The sequence below is a fragment of the Watersipora subatra genome, chromosome 3, assembly GCF_963576615.1.
Source record: "Watersipora subatra chromosome 3, tzWatSuba1.1, whole genome shotgun sequence".
Taxonomy (NCBI): Eukaryota; Metazoa; Bryozoa; class Gymnolaemata; order Cheilostomatida; family Watersiporidae; genus Watersipora; species Watersipora subatra.
In genome coordinates, this window is record NC_088710.1 from 49,921,822 (window position 1) to 49,939,699 (window position 17,878).

General features: G+C 33.4%; 1 protein-coding gene across 1 annotated transcript; it reads right to left on the minus strand.

The window, feature by feature from the left end:
- Positions 1–1,242: 1,242 nt before the first annotated feature.
- LOC137390691 (uncharacterized) lies at positions 1,243–17,401 on the minus strand. Its single transcript, XM_068077014.1, has 9 exons — positions 17,331–17,401; positions 17,004–17,188; positions 13,760–13,878; positions 10,102–10,242; positions 6,080–6,272; positions 5,090–5,766; positions 4,482–4,670; positions 3,447–3,594; positions 1,243–2,419 (listed from the first exon to the last, which is right to left on the minus strand). The coding sequence occupies exons 1-9, from the start codon at positions 17,339–17,341 to the stop codon at positions 1,410–1,412; spliced, it is 2,673 nt and encodes an 890-aa protein (XP_067933115.1). The 5' UTR covers positions 17,342–17,401; the 3' UTR covers positions 1,243–1,409.
- Between the last annotated feature and the right edge of the window lie 477 nt (positions 17,402–17,878).

Sequence of the window (17,878 nt, forward strand, 5' to 3'; positions counted from 1 at the left end):
ATTATGGATTAATTAGGAAACCAATTAAACAATTAACAATGTTTTGTTATGAGAATGTTTAATCTGTCATATGATGATTTTAACATGCAAACCAGATCTCAAAACAAATTGAATTTATATGTTGACATTTGACTGTACATGTATATATTGTCAAAGATAAGCTATGTTCAACTTTAAAGGCTACCTTTGCTTGTCAGTAGCAGTTTAAGCTAGCAACTGTAGATCATGGTCGCAGGTTTTAGCAGAGCCATACATTAAAATGTAGCTCTCAAATGCCTGTAATCTAACAAGGATATGAGAAACTTGTCATGTTGGTAATCTAACCATTGTCCTACCTACTTGCACACCTTATTCTTTTCTATTGGCAAAGGTAGCTTTAGATTCTGAAACATCATCCTTATTTCATCTATTTTCCTGTTAATCTGACAGAAATCTTCAGCTCTAGGACAAACTGGTCGTTTTACAAAAGAAATGAGACTTTCTGCAAGCTGAATAACTTAATCTGTATCACGACTGGTATACGCTCCAAACTTAGATACTGAAAGCCTTCAAAGACTCATAAGCTATCCAAGGAATCCTAAAGCTGTAACTGCTTTGCAACATTTTATTAATAAACACAAATTTGTGTTTGTTAATCTAGCAATCTAACCATGCAATTTTAAACTAATGAAATATTTGAGAAAATATCTTTTTTCCACTTTGCTGAGTGGTAACTCTGTGTGTTGAAGACCGTGGCGCCATGTGATGTAAATGTACTCTCTGTTACCATAGAAGCATGCTGATATCTGTACCTAATTCTAGTGCTACAACTCTTATGGATTCCAAACTACATACTATTAAGCTTTCCAATAAGCTTCGAGTGAGATTTTCCAACAAAAACCTACTGCACCAAACTAGAAAAGCTACAGTAAACTGTGAATCTGTCAGAACCTTGTGAGTCTCCAAAAGATAACAACAAACCGAACTTGCTCAATAAACAACAACAGAAATAACCATTGGCAGATCTGGTACATACAGTTTCCATAAAAAGAATCACCGATGCTTGTACTTTCTGAAGTCAAAGCAGAAGTGCTGTTGTACAAGCTTGTCTCTGTTGTAGACATAACAAACAAGCAGCTTCAACTTGTAGCCTTAAAACTCAAATTTATTGTTAGTAGAGATGAACGATTAAGTACTAGGAGAGATGCTATTGTTGAGCATCACGCGACTAAAACATTTTTTTTAGCTACTTTCTTTGTGTGCAACTGTCACAAGCTACAAAAATAGAGTGCAAATAAATGTAACATGATTCAGTACAAAACTATAACTAAACAAAAAAATACATAATTTTATAAATAATTTTTATGCTCATCTTGAGGGAATGCATAATTGATTTATGCATTATTGCCTCTCATCTGTATGCCATTCGATTAGACAGGTTCTATCTGATTAGGATTTGCATTGTTATAACCAGCGTGGTACATGGATCCCATGCTTCCGTGAGATTTGATATCGCCATCTCTTGCCATAGCTGCCTTGGCTGGCTTGTAGTGTTTCTTATAGTAATCAAATAATGCTCCGATTATCTCGGCTGTTATGACGTCATTGGTATTCTTTGCCATTAGCCGTACAGCAAAGACACCATCTTGTCTTAAATACTGATTGACAAATTGGCATATGAGCCTCTCATCGGTGGAGTTGTCTTTCCTTATCTTATTCATAATCCTAAGGTACTTTTTAAGATATGTAACTCGGTTCATAGAGAACAAAGTCCAGATCATGTAGACGATACCAATTAAAGTGATCAGCGCAATAAAGAGAATCCAAAACCAAAGAAAGATGTAAATTTTTTCATTGAAGAGATTAATAGGAAGGGTGCACTGCACTGTGTAGTCATGAACATTTTGCATCTGACGAATTTGAAAATCGCAGAGTGTCACTCGTGGGAACATGCGAGTGTTTGGTTCTGCGTTGTTCCACATATCCCTAATAATCTCTATGCCATAAATGGTGTATTTGTATTTGTCATTAGAGATGAACTCGTTGAGAAGCCAGAGCTGTCCGACAGCGTTTATTAGGTAGAGTTGTTTAACGAAAAGGTTGAGAGTGATGAGATGATTACCATAGAGTTTACCGATTGGAAAACAGCAATAGCGAGAGATGCTCTGTAGCCAGCGCCTTATTCTACCTCGGCGATATTCCCTCTGATAGGCAAGAGCTCTGTCAAAATGGCGGCAGATGAACTTTATTGTTTTGTCACGAATATCTGGATTAATATGCTCGACGCCAGAGACAAGAAGTACCATCCTATTGATGTCCATGCCTGCAGTTGTGTTGTGAGTCGACCAGATTATGCTTGGGATGTAGAAGCAGAGTGTTTGCAGCAGCAGAACAAGGGGGATCCATTGGTAGTAACCTACTACCTCTTTCCGTGGTATATCTATGGTCAAACAAACAGGAGTTATCAGCGCATGCTCCTTGATGTAAATTCACTCACGCAACTATTCTATTGTATAATTTGACTATGTCAAAAAAAACTTGAATGTTGAAATGACATCCGCATGTAAAAAAGCAAATTGATGAAACCTGAAAAAATAAGTGGTACAGATACACGATGGTAGGAACGTCAAGAAGAAAGCAAGATAAATAAAAGCAAATGAAAAGATAAAAGATAAGAGATAAAAGAGAAAAAAGAATGATAAAACAAAAAAGGGAAGGGTCAGCATTTAAATTAGAATATGAAAAATGTGATTGATAGAAAAATAAAGAATAAAGGCTACAAAAGCAACATAAACAAATTTTTTAGGGTTAGTATTTTTATATCATTGTTTATATGTAAGTAGTTGACCAGAAAAAAAACAGCAGCTCCTATCTTTCCTACTCAAAAAAATGTAGACGTATTTATAAGCTATTTGTCTGATGGTAAATCTGTCATTTTATCATAATCTGTGAGAGTAGGAATAAACACAATCTCTTTTACACAAAGAGAAAACAAAACGCCTATGATAACTACTTTCGAGACTAGACAATTGGTATTATCAAACAAGGAAAAGGGAAAAAACTTTATTGTAGGTTTTGAACATTTATTTTGTCGGCGATAACATTTAGAACAAGTATCTTAATGCTATGATTCTATTGCAGCTGCAATTATATGCATGTCTGATGCTCAATATTAACAAGGTAAATAATAACATAAGCAACAGGTACTGCAACTGCTTACATCTGCCCGCAAGTGTAGCTGTAAGCAAGCTGCCATGACAAAGTCTCATTCCAGATGTTTCGATAAATACATTAGGAGTGAGACTTAGATGACATCTGTTTCAGGTAACCAACTCTAACCATAGTCGCGGAAACTTACCAGGTTCTCTGGAAGTTACACATTCAGTGACAATTAAATTTACATCAACAACATTTACACAACAATAATCTTCATTCAACAATTTTATGCAAACCTTGTTGGAACTTACAATGTTTTTCAGGCACTTGCTGCATCGGTACGTAGTACGTGTTGCTAATCCAGCAAATGTGATTGGTGTATTCAATCATAGGGTCTGTAAAGGTCGCCGGGCACCAGCAAGAAATAGGGTCTCCTACATACTGTTTTGTACTCGTAACCTACATTCAAAAATAATTCCCACCGTCTCGTCAATGTATCATACGATGGCAGCAAGTAACTAACAGCTGCACAAATGCTGTAATAGTAAGTATTGTAAGGTAAGGTAAGGTTTTATAATAAACTTTCAGACAAAGCATGCTTTCAAAAGTTTATTATTAGACTAGAAAAGTGAAGAGTGAGACTTTTTCATTTGGCAGTATTACATAAATTTATATACTAATATGAAAGGGCCATACTAGGAAGTAATAATAACACACATGCACAACTCAAACAGTCACTACAATATCTCCTATCACACCACATATTTATCTGTTTATTTCAAGTTATATGCATGCCTATGACTTGAAATAAGCAAATAAAATGTGTGATCATATTTATACAGATTGTTGTGTTCAACCATTTAAAAAATGAAATGTTCAAAATTTAGCCGACATAATCATTCAAAAACACAGTTTTACAGCTGTTTGGTTTACATATTTGAAAGCAGGACAAAATATAGGATTAATTTAATATGTAATTTATGGCTATTACTAAATTCACAATATTGTAACAATGTTGTAAATGAGGATTTAAGCTTTCCAACAAAGGAACCGAGTTTAATTAGCACACCGCTGTATGAGTATCAACCTACACTGCATATGGATGAACTAAATATGGCCGTAAATAAACTGCTGTCGGCTTTTATTTCAGTCTTACTACAAGTAACAGACCTGAGACACAAGATTTTCTATATGGATAACAAGGCAGTATGCATGGTTTAGGTATATCCTTTAAAACATTTCTAATTTTTATTTTGCTTTACATAAAACTTGGATGTTTCTTTATTGTTTAAAGAATCTATACAAGCAAGTACAAATCATCAGGGATTGTATTCTTAGGCACTTACGACTACGAAGACGACGAGAATGATGACTGTGTATCTGTGGCTGCATCTATCAAAGAAGTCGTCATCCCAGCGAAGGGAAAACTTTCCAACCTTAGATACGGCTTCCAAGAAGCCAGACATGCTGAAAAAAGCAAATACAAAATTTCGGGAAACAGCTTGAAGTTCAATAGGAGGGAAAAGTATCAATAACTTTCAATAGTATATGACGAGACTAAAACTCTAGTCTAAACTTAGCAATAAATACTGCCAAGTGAACATAAGAGCTAGCCATAGTTTACTGAGCAGGGAAAGGGTAAGTACTAGTCACTAGGTTACTAACTGCCATCGTAATACTTACCTTTCCTCGGACATTTTTAGAGCTGTCTGCGAAGCTAGCAAATAAAAATACAATAAATTTTACATAGTACGTTACATCTACGTTATCTATTTCAAGTACAACAAGATGATGGTTCATTCACACAGAATAGAATAGACGTTTAAAGAATATCATCTGTTTATTTCTATATTGCTAATATATGGAACAAGATCACAACAAAAACCAATTAGCTTTAAAAACTGCCAAAAATGATTTTTAAACATATTAGCTCTGTGAACAGCTGGAGATGTTAGAGTGATGCAGGAGAAGGAAGAGGTTGACTGGAATAGCTTCTTCTGGACCTCCTCGCTCGCGGCTGTGACATCAAGCTCGCTGCTTCGGGGTCATACTTGTTAGCGCTTTTATGTGGCTTGTGAAACTCTTCAGAGTCATAGTGATATTCCTTGTAGTGATTCCAGAGGCGAGCGATAACTTGCGCCGTTGTAACGTCATTCGTGTTTGAAGCAAGCATTCGCAGACAGAATATTCCGTCATAGCCAAGATATTCATCAGCAAAACATGCGATGTGCCTTCTATCCAAATCATTCTTTTGAATCTTTTCAACTAATTTGATATACTTTTTAATATACCCGACTCGATTTAAGGAAAATATTGACCACAGCCAGGCAAGCAAACTGTAAATGTTAGCAAAAAAAACTACAACGATCCAAAACCAAAGGAAGGTGAAGAACTTCTCAGAAAAAAGGTTGATAGGAAGCGCGCATTCGACCGTGTAGTCTTGTATGTTGGAAAACTGTCGAATTTGAAAGTCACACATAGTTACCCGTGGAAATATTTTACTATTCAAACCAATGTCTATGCCTTGAATCACCAATCGTATCACGTGAATGCCAAACTCCGCAAAATGGACACCCAAGTTGTCAGCACCGAGAAGATAGTTTAAAAGGTAGAGCTGTCCGATAGCGTTACCTACAAAGAGAAACAACTGACTAACAAACATAACTATCTGAGTGAACACTCTCCAAAACAAACGAAAAATCATATACCATAATAGATCTTCACAGTTCTATGAAAGGTTGACAATAATGTAGATCCTGATTGGATTTATTATCTGTCCAAGCGAATCTTTTGTTTTTGTTACACAAAAGCAAACATTACTATTTGTTCATTGCTCGCATTTTGTTAACATAAACTGAAATATCGAAGTATATATCTATGTAAGTTAGCAAATAAATTAATTCACATCTAATACTATTTTTTTGAAATTAGAGAGTTGTCTTACCGATATATAAGACTTTGCAAAAAAGGTAACAGCCAATGAGATAGTTCCCATAGCCTTTTCCACAAAACACAAAGCAGAAGACCTTTCTTAATGCGGCTAAACATTTAAATAGAGGCTTTCGTCTCCGCCAGTAGGAATAGACTAAGGCCTGGTCCAGGTGCTCCACAACATTTGTAATTGTCTTCTCCCTAACCTACAGCGCAATAGTACAATAGATTGGAATTGGTTTTAAGAGAGACAAAACTACTAAATATACTCATCTTGTCTGCATACAAGTTTTAAAACTATTCTATTGGTATGCGTAACAGGCTATAGAGGCGCAGCCTTGTACCATGCATTAAAACAATACGACTTCATAAAAACTTCATATTTATAACTACTTTGTATATTACTACTAATATTTTTTCCTGTAAATTAATAAAAACAATGATTATCATAAAAAAGGATAGCTTTAATAAATTAAATAACCAAAAGCATTAGAATTATTACAAAACATTACAGTAGGAGAAAAACATTACATGAGGCAAAGTTTTTCTAGTTTTCTTTAAACAACTCTCGTGAGCTTAAAAAAAACAGAGAAATTTCATGAATGAATACAGCTAATAACAGTGATATGCATACAATTGGTTTATACTAAGCAAATATATATACTTGGAAAATATATATACAAATCTAAACACACTCTACAATTGCTGTACTTATCTAAACACACTCTATAATTGCTGTACCTATCTAAACACACTCTACAATTGCTGTACTTATCTAAACACACTCTATAATTGCTGTACTTATCTAAACACACTCTATAATTGCTGTACCTATCTAAACACACTCTACAATTGCTGTACTTATCTAAACACACTCTATAATTGCTGTACTTATCTAAACACACTCTATAATTGCTGTACTTATCTAAACACACTCTATAATTGCTGTACTTATCTAAACACACTCTATAATTGCTGTACTTATCTAAACACACTCTATAATTGCTGTACTTATCTAAACACACTCTATAATTGCTGTACCTATCTAAACACACTCTATAATTGCTGTACTTATCTAAACACACTCTATAATTGCTGTACTTATCTAAACACACTCTAAAATTGCTGTACTTATCTAAACACACTCTATAATTGCTGTACCCATGTAAACACACTCTACAATTGCTGTACCTATCTAAACACACTCTACAATTGCTGTACTTATCTAAACACACTCTATAATTGCTGTACTTATCTAAACACACTCTATAATTGCTGTACTTATCTAAACACACTCTATAATTGCTGTACTTATCTAAACACACTCTATAATTTCTGTACTTATCTAAACACACTCTACAATTGCTGTACCTATCTATACACACTCTATAATTGCTGTACCCATCTAAACACACTCTACAATTGCTGTACTTATCTAAACACACTCTATAATTTCTGTACTTATCTAAACACACTCTACAATTGCTGTACCTATCTATACACACTCTATAATTGCTGTACCCATCTAAACACTCTCTACAATTGCTGTACTTATCTAAACACACTCTATAATTTCTGTACCCATCTAAACACACTCTATAATTTCTGTACCCATCTAAACACACTCTATAATTGCTGTACTTATCTAAACACACTCTATAATTGCTGTACCCATCTAAACACACTCTATAATTGCTGTACTTATCTAAACACACTCTATAATTGCTGTACCCATCTAAACACACTCTACAATTGCTGTACTTATCTAAACACACTCTATAATTGCTGTACCCATCTAAACACACTCTATAATTTCTGTACCCATCTAAACACACTCTACAATTGTGGTGAATGCAATTTTGAGAATGTTAAACAATTTTGTGAAAGTTTAACTATGTAAATAAGCACAGGTATCTATAGTTTCACATAGATATAATGTAGCATGTCATGTCATAGATGTAGCATGTCATAAACATAGATATAATGTAGCATGTCATGTCATAGATGTAGCATGTCATAGACATAGATATAATGTAGGATGTCATGCCTTTTTGTGTATCATGTCTATTGGATTACCTACAACTTTATGTGCTACGCTGCCTAGCCTATGCTGCCTAGCCTATGCTGCCTAGCCTATGCTGCCTAGCCTATGCTTCCTAACCTATGCTGCCTAGCCTATGCTTCCTAACCTATGCTGCCTAACAAACTAATCAGGCATACCTAACATTTTATCTACAATGCTGCCTTGCAAAGCAACCAGGCAAGCCCTGTAATCTCCTGCTGTTTCCAGGCATCATAAGTGAGAAAACAATTCAGAGCTTAGACCAGAACGGCAGTAAAATGCAGGGTGTGTTATGAGAAAGGGAGACACATATGCTGTCCAATTGCACAAACCAGTTCAGTAGGGATTCGTTAAGAGCAACACTCCAAGGTAGTTCAATTAGAGGTTTTACGAGGTTTTACAGTACATTGTATATCACTATATCACTCACACTTTTTGAATGGATACTAATTGAATGTATTCTGTGTTTAGGTCAAATGATTAATAGTTTCTTTAGCTAAGGCAACGTATACGCTTAATTACAACAATTTTTAAGATGTTTTAAACATTCAAAATTCCGTGTTGAGTGATATACAATGTACCGTAAAACCTCGTAAAACTTCTAATTGAACTGCCGCGGAGTGTTGCTCTTAACGAATCCCCGTTCAGTAAGAGTGAATATCCTCCTATCTAATTATCTAACCCATACTAGCATAGACAATGTGTTACCAAACAGCAAAAGATGTGATCATATAATTATGGCCACATTGGTTTTTATCACAGCTGTGCTCAAGCATATTGCTAAGCAAGTAAGAAATGGAATAAAAATTCTTTACCCACGCTTCCATATGTCTCCCAAACATAAGCAAACATTTTATTATTTTTAATGTTGAAGCGATCTACTTTCATATAACAATGAAAGTCAATTACATTGATTTGTCCCCAGATTCAACCAAAGACTTGCACTAAAATAACATACGCAAACTTGAAATAAAAATATTTTAAAAACCTCAACATATGAAGTTTATAATTTTATGTATAAAATGCAATGTTTTAAAAAATTTTGAATATTTAAAAATTCTTCTTAAGTTGAGACAAAGATATATCAAAATTCAGTTCGAGTTTCAAAGCATTTAAATATAGAGGTGGCCATAAATCGAGATCTGACTATACTGCGAAGTAAAGTATGACTGTACCACGAAAGTGAAGGTTTCAAAAAGCTAAAATTTTCAGACAAATATTTTCTTGACCAGAAACAGCTTAAATATCTCAATTAGTGCATAAACTCCAGCTGTGAAAGTGTGAGGTGGTAAAGTATGCCACCGGTGAAAATATCTTGGTGTTACTGCAGACGTTACACCAGCTAGTCTTCTAATTTGTAAGTTGTTTTTAGTGAGAAGTTTACAAACAAATTTTGAAAGTGATTATAAATTCTGTCAACTGATATTAAGCCAAATAAAACCATTTTGCAATGTTTTAAAAAATCAAAACATAAAACTGTTTCAGAATCTTTACTATAATAAGAGATGTGTCAGTACATCCATCAATCCAAAGCCAGGGTTTGAGGTTGTGAAAAAAGATCACTTCGGGGAGGATTTGGACTCGTACCATTTGGCTTTGAAGCCTGATGCAGTAACATCTGCACCAGTCAGCCACATTAGACATTGTAGAATAATTGTGCACATAGTTAGTTTTGTGCTTATCGACTCACCTGATGATCTCTTGCAGTACACGAGACTGCCAGGGTATACTAGTCTTGTACAATTACATTATAATACTAACAGTGGGTATAAATAATAAGAAAAATTAATAGTATTTTTATGTTAACTAAATGGCATTAATTGTATGAGAAAGTTGTGTTAATTATGCATGTGTGCAATACGGCCACCCATCAACAATCGCAGACCATCTCCTACAGCCCTAATGTACTTGCACAACTACCTACAAATAAGAGCTGTTACTAAGAGACACAACTACTACTTTATGAGAATCACCTCTGGTTGAATATTCTCTGCGGAAGCGACTAGCATCGTCAGCCTGTTAACATCGACTCCACTGCGTGAGCTAAGCACACTCCATACGATATTAGTCATTTGGAAGAGGAAGGCCTGGGAGAGGAGTATGAAAGGTACCCACTGAAATGTTGTAACAATGCGTAGTAACACCGCATAACAAGGGGAGCCAAAGCAATGCATTAGTTATCACATATTTATGACTATTTTAGTGAGTGCTATTTGTGTTTACGACTGCAAAGAGCAGCACGGAACACGATAAAATAAACAGCCTCAATTTACTCTACAAATACTGGACTCACAACAGCCTTTCTCACCAATAGCCTTCCCCCAAAATAGCATTAACAATCACGGGTTGACTAACATGACCTCTTCAGCCTGCTTTACAAATACCTACCCTACCAGTATTTAACCATTTATTGTGTCATTCTTTAACAAAAATATACAGTTAAATCTCTACATACACAACTAATTCACTATGAAACATGCTTTGTAAGTTAATAACGTTGTATGTTGAAGCAAGTATTTCTATTAGGATACATTGTGATTTGTTTAATTTGTTTGACAGTATAAAAAGCTATGATAACTTCTCACTGAATACTGCAGGTAATTACACATAGCTCTAAAAACAAATCTACTATAAAATATGTACAGTAATTGAATTAGATGTCAATGAAAGAAAGTTTTATTTTTATTTCAGTATAAGTGTGCAGGTTCAGAGGCAGAGGTTGTGGTAGATTTACATGGCATAACTTACTCTAGAACAATTTAATTCAAATTAGTTTATATAGATTCAATTAGTTTTATATTTTTAACAATTTGTTTGAAATGACTTCTAGAGTCAAATATTTGCTCAATTTCCATGTTGTGTCAGCAACTTAGTATGTTGATGTCGTAGTTACTGTAAAACCTCTAATTGAACACCACCTCTATTTGACCGCCACTATAGAGAAAGGGTTGAAAAATTGGTGTTTAATTAGAGGTTTTACAGTATATATAAAACAGCAGTGAGCGGTGTCATCTGTCAAAAAGCTATTATTGCTAAGTATACTGAACATGCACTGGATGTACATGTAGGTATCATAGTCTTTCTTAAAGATAAACTTACGCAAGACTCTAGTCGAGTTTATCAGGATGTATCGGTATTTTTCTATTATTTGCGATTGTTGTTGATGTTTAAGGTAATATGACTGCCAGAATGTTTCTAAGTAAATATCGACAAAACTTGATCTCGGTTAAAATGCTCAGAAGAAAAATGCGTGCAAAATGAGATCACTAGTTGTTATTGGCTATCCGCATTCAAGCTGCAGCATTCCATTTTTATTTTGTCAGCCTCTTTGCAACTATAGCATCATAATCGCACTTCTGATTGATCTGAGAGTTTTAATTGAGATCAAGCTTTATCGATTTTAATCTTGAAACATCCTGGCAGTCAGATCACCTCAAACATCAAAAACAATCACAAATAATAAAAAGATACTGATACTTTCTGATAAACTCTACTAAGATTTAGTGAGAGTTCACCTTTAAGATAACAACCACATAATAGCTGATGAACATTCTCTACAATATCTTGAACTTACAGGTTCATAATATTGTAGCTGATCACAACCTTTTGGCTGAATCAAGTGGTAGAAGTCCATTATACAATCAACAGTGTACACTGAAGGCTGTAACAATGTGTCATCGTACATTGGAGTCGTCTTCTCGGTTATTATTCGTTGACTATGTGCACCGAAGACCGTTGGCATCGTCAAAGTAACATGGATACATCAGGAAAGTTTGCAGCTGTCAAACTTTCCCGACAGTTTTTGGGGCATCCATGACAGCCTGTGCAATGTTCACCATTTCGAGGATGAGGATTGGCTGTCACGAATTGCTTTATCTATATTTTCTTTTAGGACAGGTGACAGTATTTCATCGTTTCCGTGATCGCATTGTATAATGAATACGATACACCACGGACTATTTGTAGATGTAAGTGCGGATGGGTTTGTGATAGCGTGAACATTGTTATCACAGACAGTCATCAAAGTCTTGTGTGATTAACACCGACATACGCGGGGATATAGTCTGAACCAGCCTTAGCGCAAGACAAGAAAAGAGAAAAACTTTTGAGTAGTTCTCTACAAGTTCAAAATAAAATTGTTAAAATAATTGAATTTCTTGATCTTGTAGCCCAAGCACCTCAGGCAATAGGTAAATGTCTCATTTGCTACCTATAAACCACCATGCTCTTCTCTTCTACTTGTAACATAATATTACAATGTACGTGAAGTAACATGGAATTGCTGAATAACTATTCATGAGAATAAAATTTTTAAGGCACCAATCAAACAGACGTTAAGCCTGCCAGCACCAATCAAATGCAGGTTAAGCCTGCCATGCAAAAGATTGTATGAGTATAAAATCATAGGCACACCCACGCTTATGAAATAAGTGGCTCTATGAGGAGATCTTAGAGTGAGGTTGAAAGGCCATAGGCTATAGCAGATACAAGCATTGCAACAATGTTTGGGGGACAGTCTGAACCCCGTTAATACACATTGTTACCCAGCTGACCAGCTGTTTATATTATGAACATCTGTAAATGCAAAGTCAATCATTCTCTTTGGTATGACTTACTGTTCACTCCTCAGATGATTTCATTGGCTAGCACAGACTATACAAGAAACTCAAAATGTTTAAGTAGCAATCATTTTTTCAAATCCATATTTGGATTTATGCAACAATAAATATTGATTGGCCTCTCTTGGCCTGTCTTCTGTGCGATTGTGCGCTCCAAAACTGCTAACTACAAATGCTTTGTATTTACCCATTTGATAATTTATATATGGCTGGCTATATAGCAACAATATTGTTGGATTTGTAGCAACAATAATGTTAGAAATACATCAGTAATATAGCTGGCTATATAGCAATAATATTGTTGAATTTATAGCAATAATAATGTTAGAAATACATCAGTAATACGGCTAGCTATATAGCTATCCTAGACAAAGTCTTACCAATAGCTCAAGCACTAAAGGCAGGAAAGTACGACTACCAAGTACATAGACTCTATAGCAATAAGCATGTCAATCTGTGTTTCTCTTCTACCTGCACTACTTCTTGTGTACAAGATTGTCAGATTACTAAAGGTTTGTCAAAAATAAAATTTATTTATTCGTCCCAATATTCTTATTCATAGTCGTGTGTCCTTTAGAGCTTGTTCAATAGAGCAAGGCTAAACTTCCTGTTTGAACAGATAGGTAAATTGTACTGCATGTCTTTATGCAGTATTAAATATTGGTTTAGCTAGTAGCTATAAGGGGCAGCAGCATAAGACCAGCTGTAGTATAAATACATGAGGGTAGATTCTCTCGGCATCAGTCATAGTCATAAACTGTTATCGCCAATGTTTAATCAACAAATGTCAGTCTTGTATTGGCTGTTAAGAGTTTGCTCTAAATAAAGAACGTTTTATGTTATTTTCAGCTAAAATTAAACCTCTGAACCCAACACCATAAAACCGATTTATTTTTTTGTCATGCTCGAGATAGTAAGTTTACCAGTAGGATACCTACAGTAATTAACAAAGATACCAATGCAACAAAATTTACAAACTCTGTTACGGAAACTATGATTGGCTAATACGAACCTGGTAGTAAACCAAAACCAGTTCTCTAGGTTGGTCTTTGGTGAGAGGAGCCCGGTTGTGAGGTAGATAGTATGTGTTAGATATCCAGCAGACCTGATGAGTGTACTGAACCATAGGACCTGAACACGAAAAAGAAATGACTGGGAGGTGCGTGAGACACCGCTGACTCTAGATATCTTTTAAACAAACTGACCTCTAGCTAAAAACACTTCAGAATAAACATGTTTTTTTATCAGAATAGCTAATCATATTGTAGGTACTGGCTAAAGCAGTGGATTGACTTTTTTAGTAAGTGTTTTCAATCCAAATGAATTTACTAGGAGTGACTGATAACTCTAAGAGAATTTATAGAAAGCAACCCAAAAATAAATAAAAGGAAATCAATAATTATAGATTAGAATAATATAACTACTAATATAATAATTTAATAATACACTAAAAAATATTGCATCTTTTAGCCACCTCGTATAATTTTTCTCATAACTATGCATTGGTTAGAAAATGAAATGGTCTCACATCTGATACCCGAGTGTGATCAATAACAAGAATACAGCAACAATATAGCTAGGATATAGCAAAAGTAGCAAGTATAGAAGAAGATGAATAACAAGTATATAGAGATGATTAAGAAGTATATAGAGATGAATTACAAGTATATAGAGATGATTAAGAAGTATACAGAGATGAATAACAAGTATATAGAGATGATTAAGAAGTATATAGAGATGAATAACAAGTATATAGAGATGATTAAGAAGTATATAGAGATGAATTACAAATATATAGAGATGAATAACAAGTATATAGAGATGAATTACAAATATATAGAGATGAATAACAAGTATATAGAGATGAATTACAAGTATATAGAGATGAATAACAAGTATATAGAGATGAATTACAAGTATATAGAGATGAATAACAAGTATATAGAGATGCATAACAAGTATATAGAAATGAATTACAAGTATATAAAGATGAATAACAAGTATATAGAGATGAATAACAAGTATATAGAGATGAATAACAAGTATATAGAGATGAATTACAAGTATATAGAGATGAATAACAAGTATATAGAGATGAAAAACAAGTATATAGAGATGAATTACAAGTATATAGAGATGAATAACAAGTATATAGAGATGATTAAGAAGTATATAGAGATGAATAACAAGTATATAGAGATGATTAAGAAGTATATAGAGATGAATTACAAATATATAGAGATGAATAACAAGTATATAGAGATGAATAACAAGTATATAGAGATGAATTACAAGTATATAGAGATGAATTACAAGTATATAGAGATGAAAAACAAGTATATAGAGATGAATAACAAGTATATATAGATGAATAACAAGTATATAGAGATGAATAACAAGTATATAGAGATGATTACAAATATATAGAGATGAATTACAAGTATATAGAGATGAATAACAAGTATATAGAGATGAATAACAAGTATATAGAGATGAATAACAAGTATATAGAGATGAATAACAAGTATATAGAGATGATTAAGAAGTATATAGAGATGAATTACAAGTATATAGAGATGAATAACAAGTATATAGAGATGAATTACAAATATATAGAGATGAATTACAAGTATATAGAGATGAATAACAAGTATATAGAGATGAATTACAAGTATGTAGAGATGAATTACAAGTATATAGAGATGAATAACAAGTATATAGAGATGATTAAGAAGTATATAGAGATGAATTACAAATATATAGAGATGAATAACAAGTATATAGAGATGAATAACAAGTATATAGAGATGAAAAACAAGTATATAGAGATGAATTACAAGTATATAGAGATGAATAACAAGTATATAGAGATGATTAAGAAGTATACAGAGATGAATAACAAGTATATAGAGATGATTAAGAAGTATATAGAGATGAATAACAAGTATATAGAGATGATTAAGAAGTATATAGAGATGATTTACAAATATATAGAGATGAATAACAAGTATATAGAGATGAATAACAAGTATATAGAGATGAATAACAAGTATATAGAGATGAATTACAAGTGTATAGAGATGAAAAACAAGTATACAGAGATGAATAACAAGTATATAGAGATGATTACAAATATATAGAGATGAATTACAAGTATATAGAGATGAATAACAAGTATATAGAGATGATTAAGAAGTATACAGAGATGAATAACAAGTATATAGAGATGAAAAACAAGTATATAGAGATGAATAACAAGTATATATAGATGAATAACAAGTATATAGAGATGAATAACAAGTATATAGAGATGATTACAAATATATAGAGATGAATTACAAGTATATAGAGATGAATTACAAGTGTATAGAGATGAAAAACAAGTATATAGAGATGAATAACAAGTATATAGAGATGATTACAAATATATAGAGATGAATTACAAGTATATAGAGATGAATAACAAGTATATAGAGATGAATTACAAATATATAGAGATGAATAACAAGTATATAGAGATGAATTACAAGTATATAGAGATGAATTACAAGTATATAGAGATGAATAACAAGTATATAGAGATGAATTACAAATATATAGAGATGAATTACAAGTATATAGAGATGAATTACAAATATATAGAGATGAATTACAAGTATATAGAGATGAAGAACAAGTATATAGAGATGAAGAACAAGTATATAGAGATGAATAACAAGTATATATAGATGAATAACAAGTATATAGAGATGAATAACAAGTATATAGAGATGAATAACAAGTATATAGAGATGAATAACAAATATATAGAGATGAATTACAAGTATATAGAGATAAATAACAAGTATATAGAGATGAATTACAAATATATAGAGATGAATTACAAGTATATAGAGATGAATTACAAGTATATATAGATGAATAACAAGTATATAGAGATGAATAACAAGTATATAGAGATGAATAACAAGTATATAGAGATGAAGAACAAGTATATAGAGATGAAGAACAAGTATATAGAGATGAAGAACAAGTATATAGAGATGAATTACAAATATATAGAGATGAATAACAAATATATAGAGATGAATAACAAGTATATAGAGATGAATTACAAATATATTGAGATGAATTACAAGTATATAGAGATGAATAACAAGTATATAGCAAAGACGTAAGAACACTTTAGAATTACCCAACAGACTGATAAAATACAAATACTGAGATATAAGATACGTAGGATAAATAGAACTGACTGTTAAAAAGTGCAGGCGTCCAGCAGACGATGGGCTCTCCCACATACTGTTTGGTGCTGACAATGACTGTGAATATTAGCAGAATTACTGTGGAGTATCTATGGTTCACTCTATCAAAGAAGTCATCATCCCAACGCGCAGCAAATTTGCCCATGCGTGAGATGCCATCGAGGAAGCTGGAGATTCTATAACGCAAATTTGCATTTTATAGTAAAATATACTTAAACAAGAATGAGTAGCAAAAATAATCACGAAATATTTCTATCACAAGATGGCGTATAGAAAGCGGCTATCGAGCCAAGAAATATAAAAAATATAAAAACTTACGATCCTATCATCCTTAAGGTTGCTCAAGCATGTGCAGCCGTGAGACAGAATATTACGAGTGATGTTTGGCTCGGATCGAACAAGATGAACTAACATTGCAGTTATTGTATACATACATCCCACTGGTTGACTGTTATACAATACAAAACATGAGCAATACGCCGCTATAATCATTCTCCAATTTGTATATCATAATGAAATTCTAATGAAGATGATTTAGATGCAATGTAGCCACAACGTAACTAGTTTGGAGAATCGAAGATTGCCTTAATTACTCTGTACCGAGCACGAGCCAATTAGAGTCGGCCTTTAATAACTGCTTGTCAAACTGCACTCTATCAAGCGCGCTACTTACCAGTTTTATGGCGATGCTATATATCTTCCCTTCTCTTAGATCCACCCACATACAAGCTGCCTTCTTAAATCATTCCTCTAGATTTCATGCTATTCGCTCCAGCTGTAGGTCGGTGCTATGAGTGCTTTTGAGGAGTCAAAAAATCATTGTAGTCCGATTTGTAAAAACAAAAAATTAAATCAGTGAGCCATGG

Coding starts and splice junctions, on each gene's coding strand:
- LOC137390691 (XM_068077014.1), bottom strand. Junction 5,767..6,079: donor TTGCAAAGTCTTATATATCG/GTAAGACAACTC, acceptor TTCTCTTTGTAG/GTAACGCTATCGGACAGCTC. Junction 4,671..5,089: donor TTCCTTCTCCTGCATCACTC/TAACATCTCCAG, acceptor TACTATTGAAAG/TTATTGATACTTTTCCCTCC.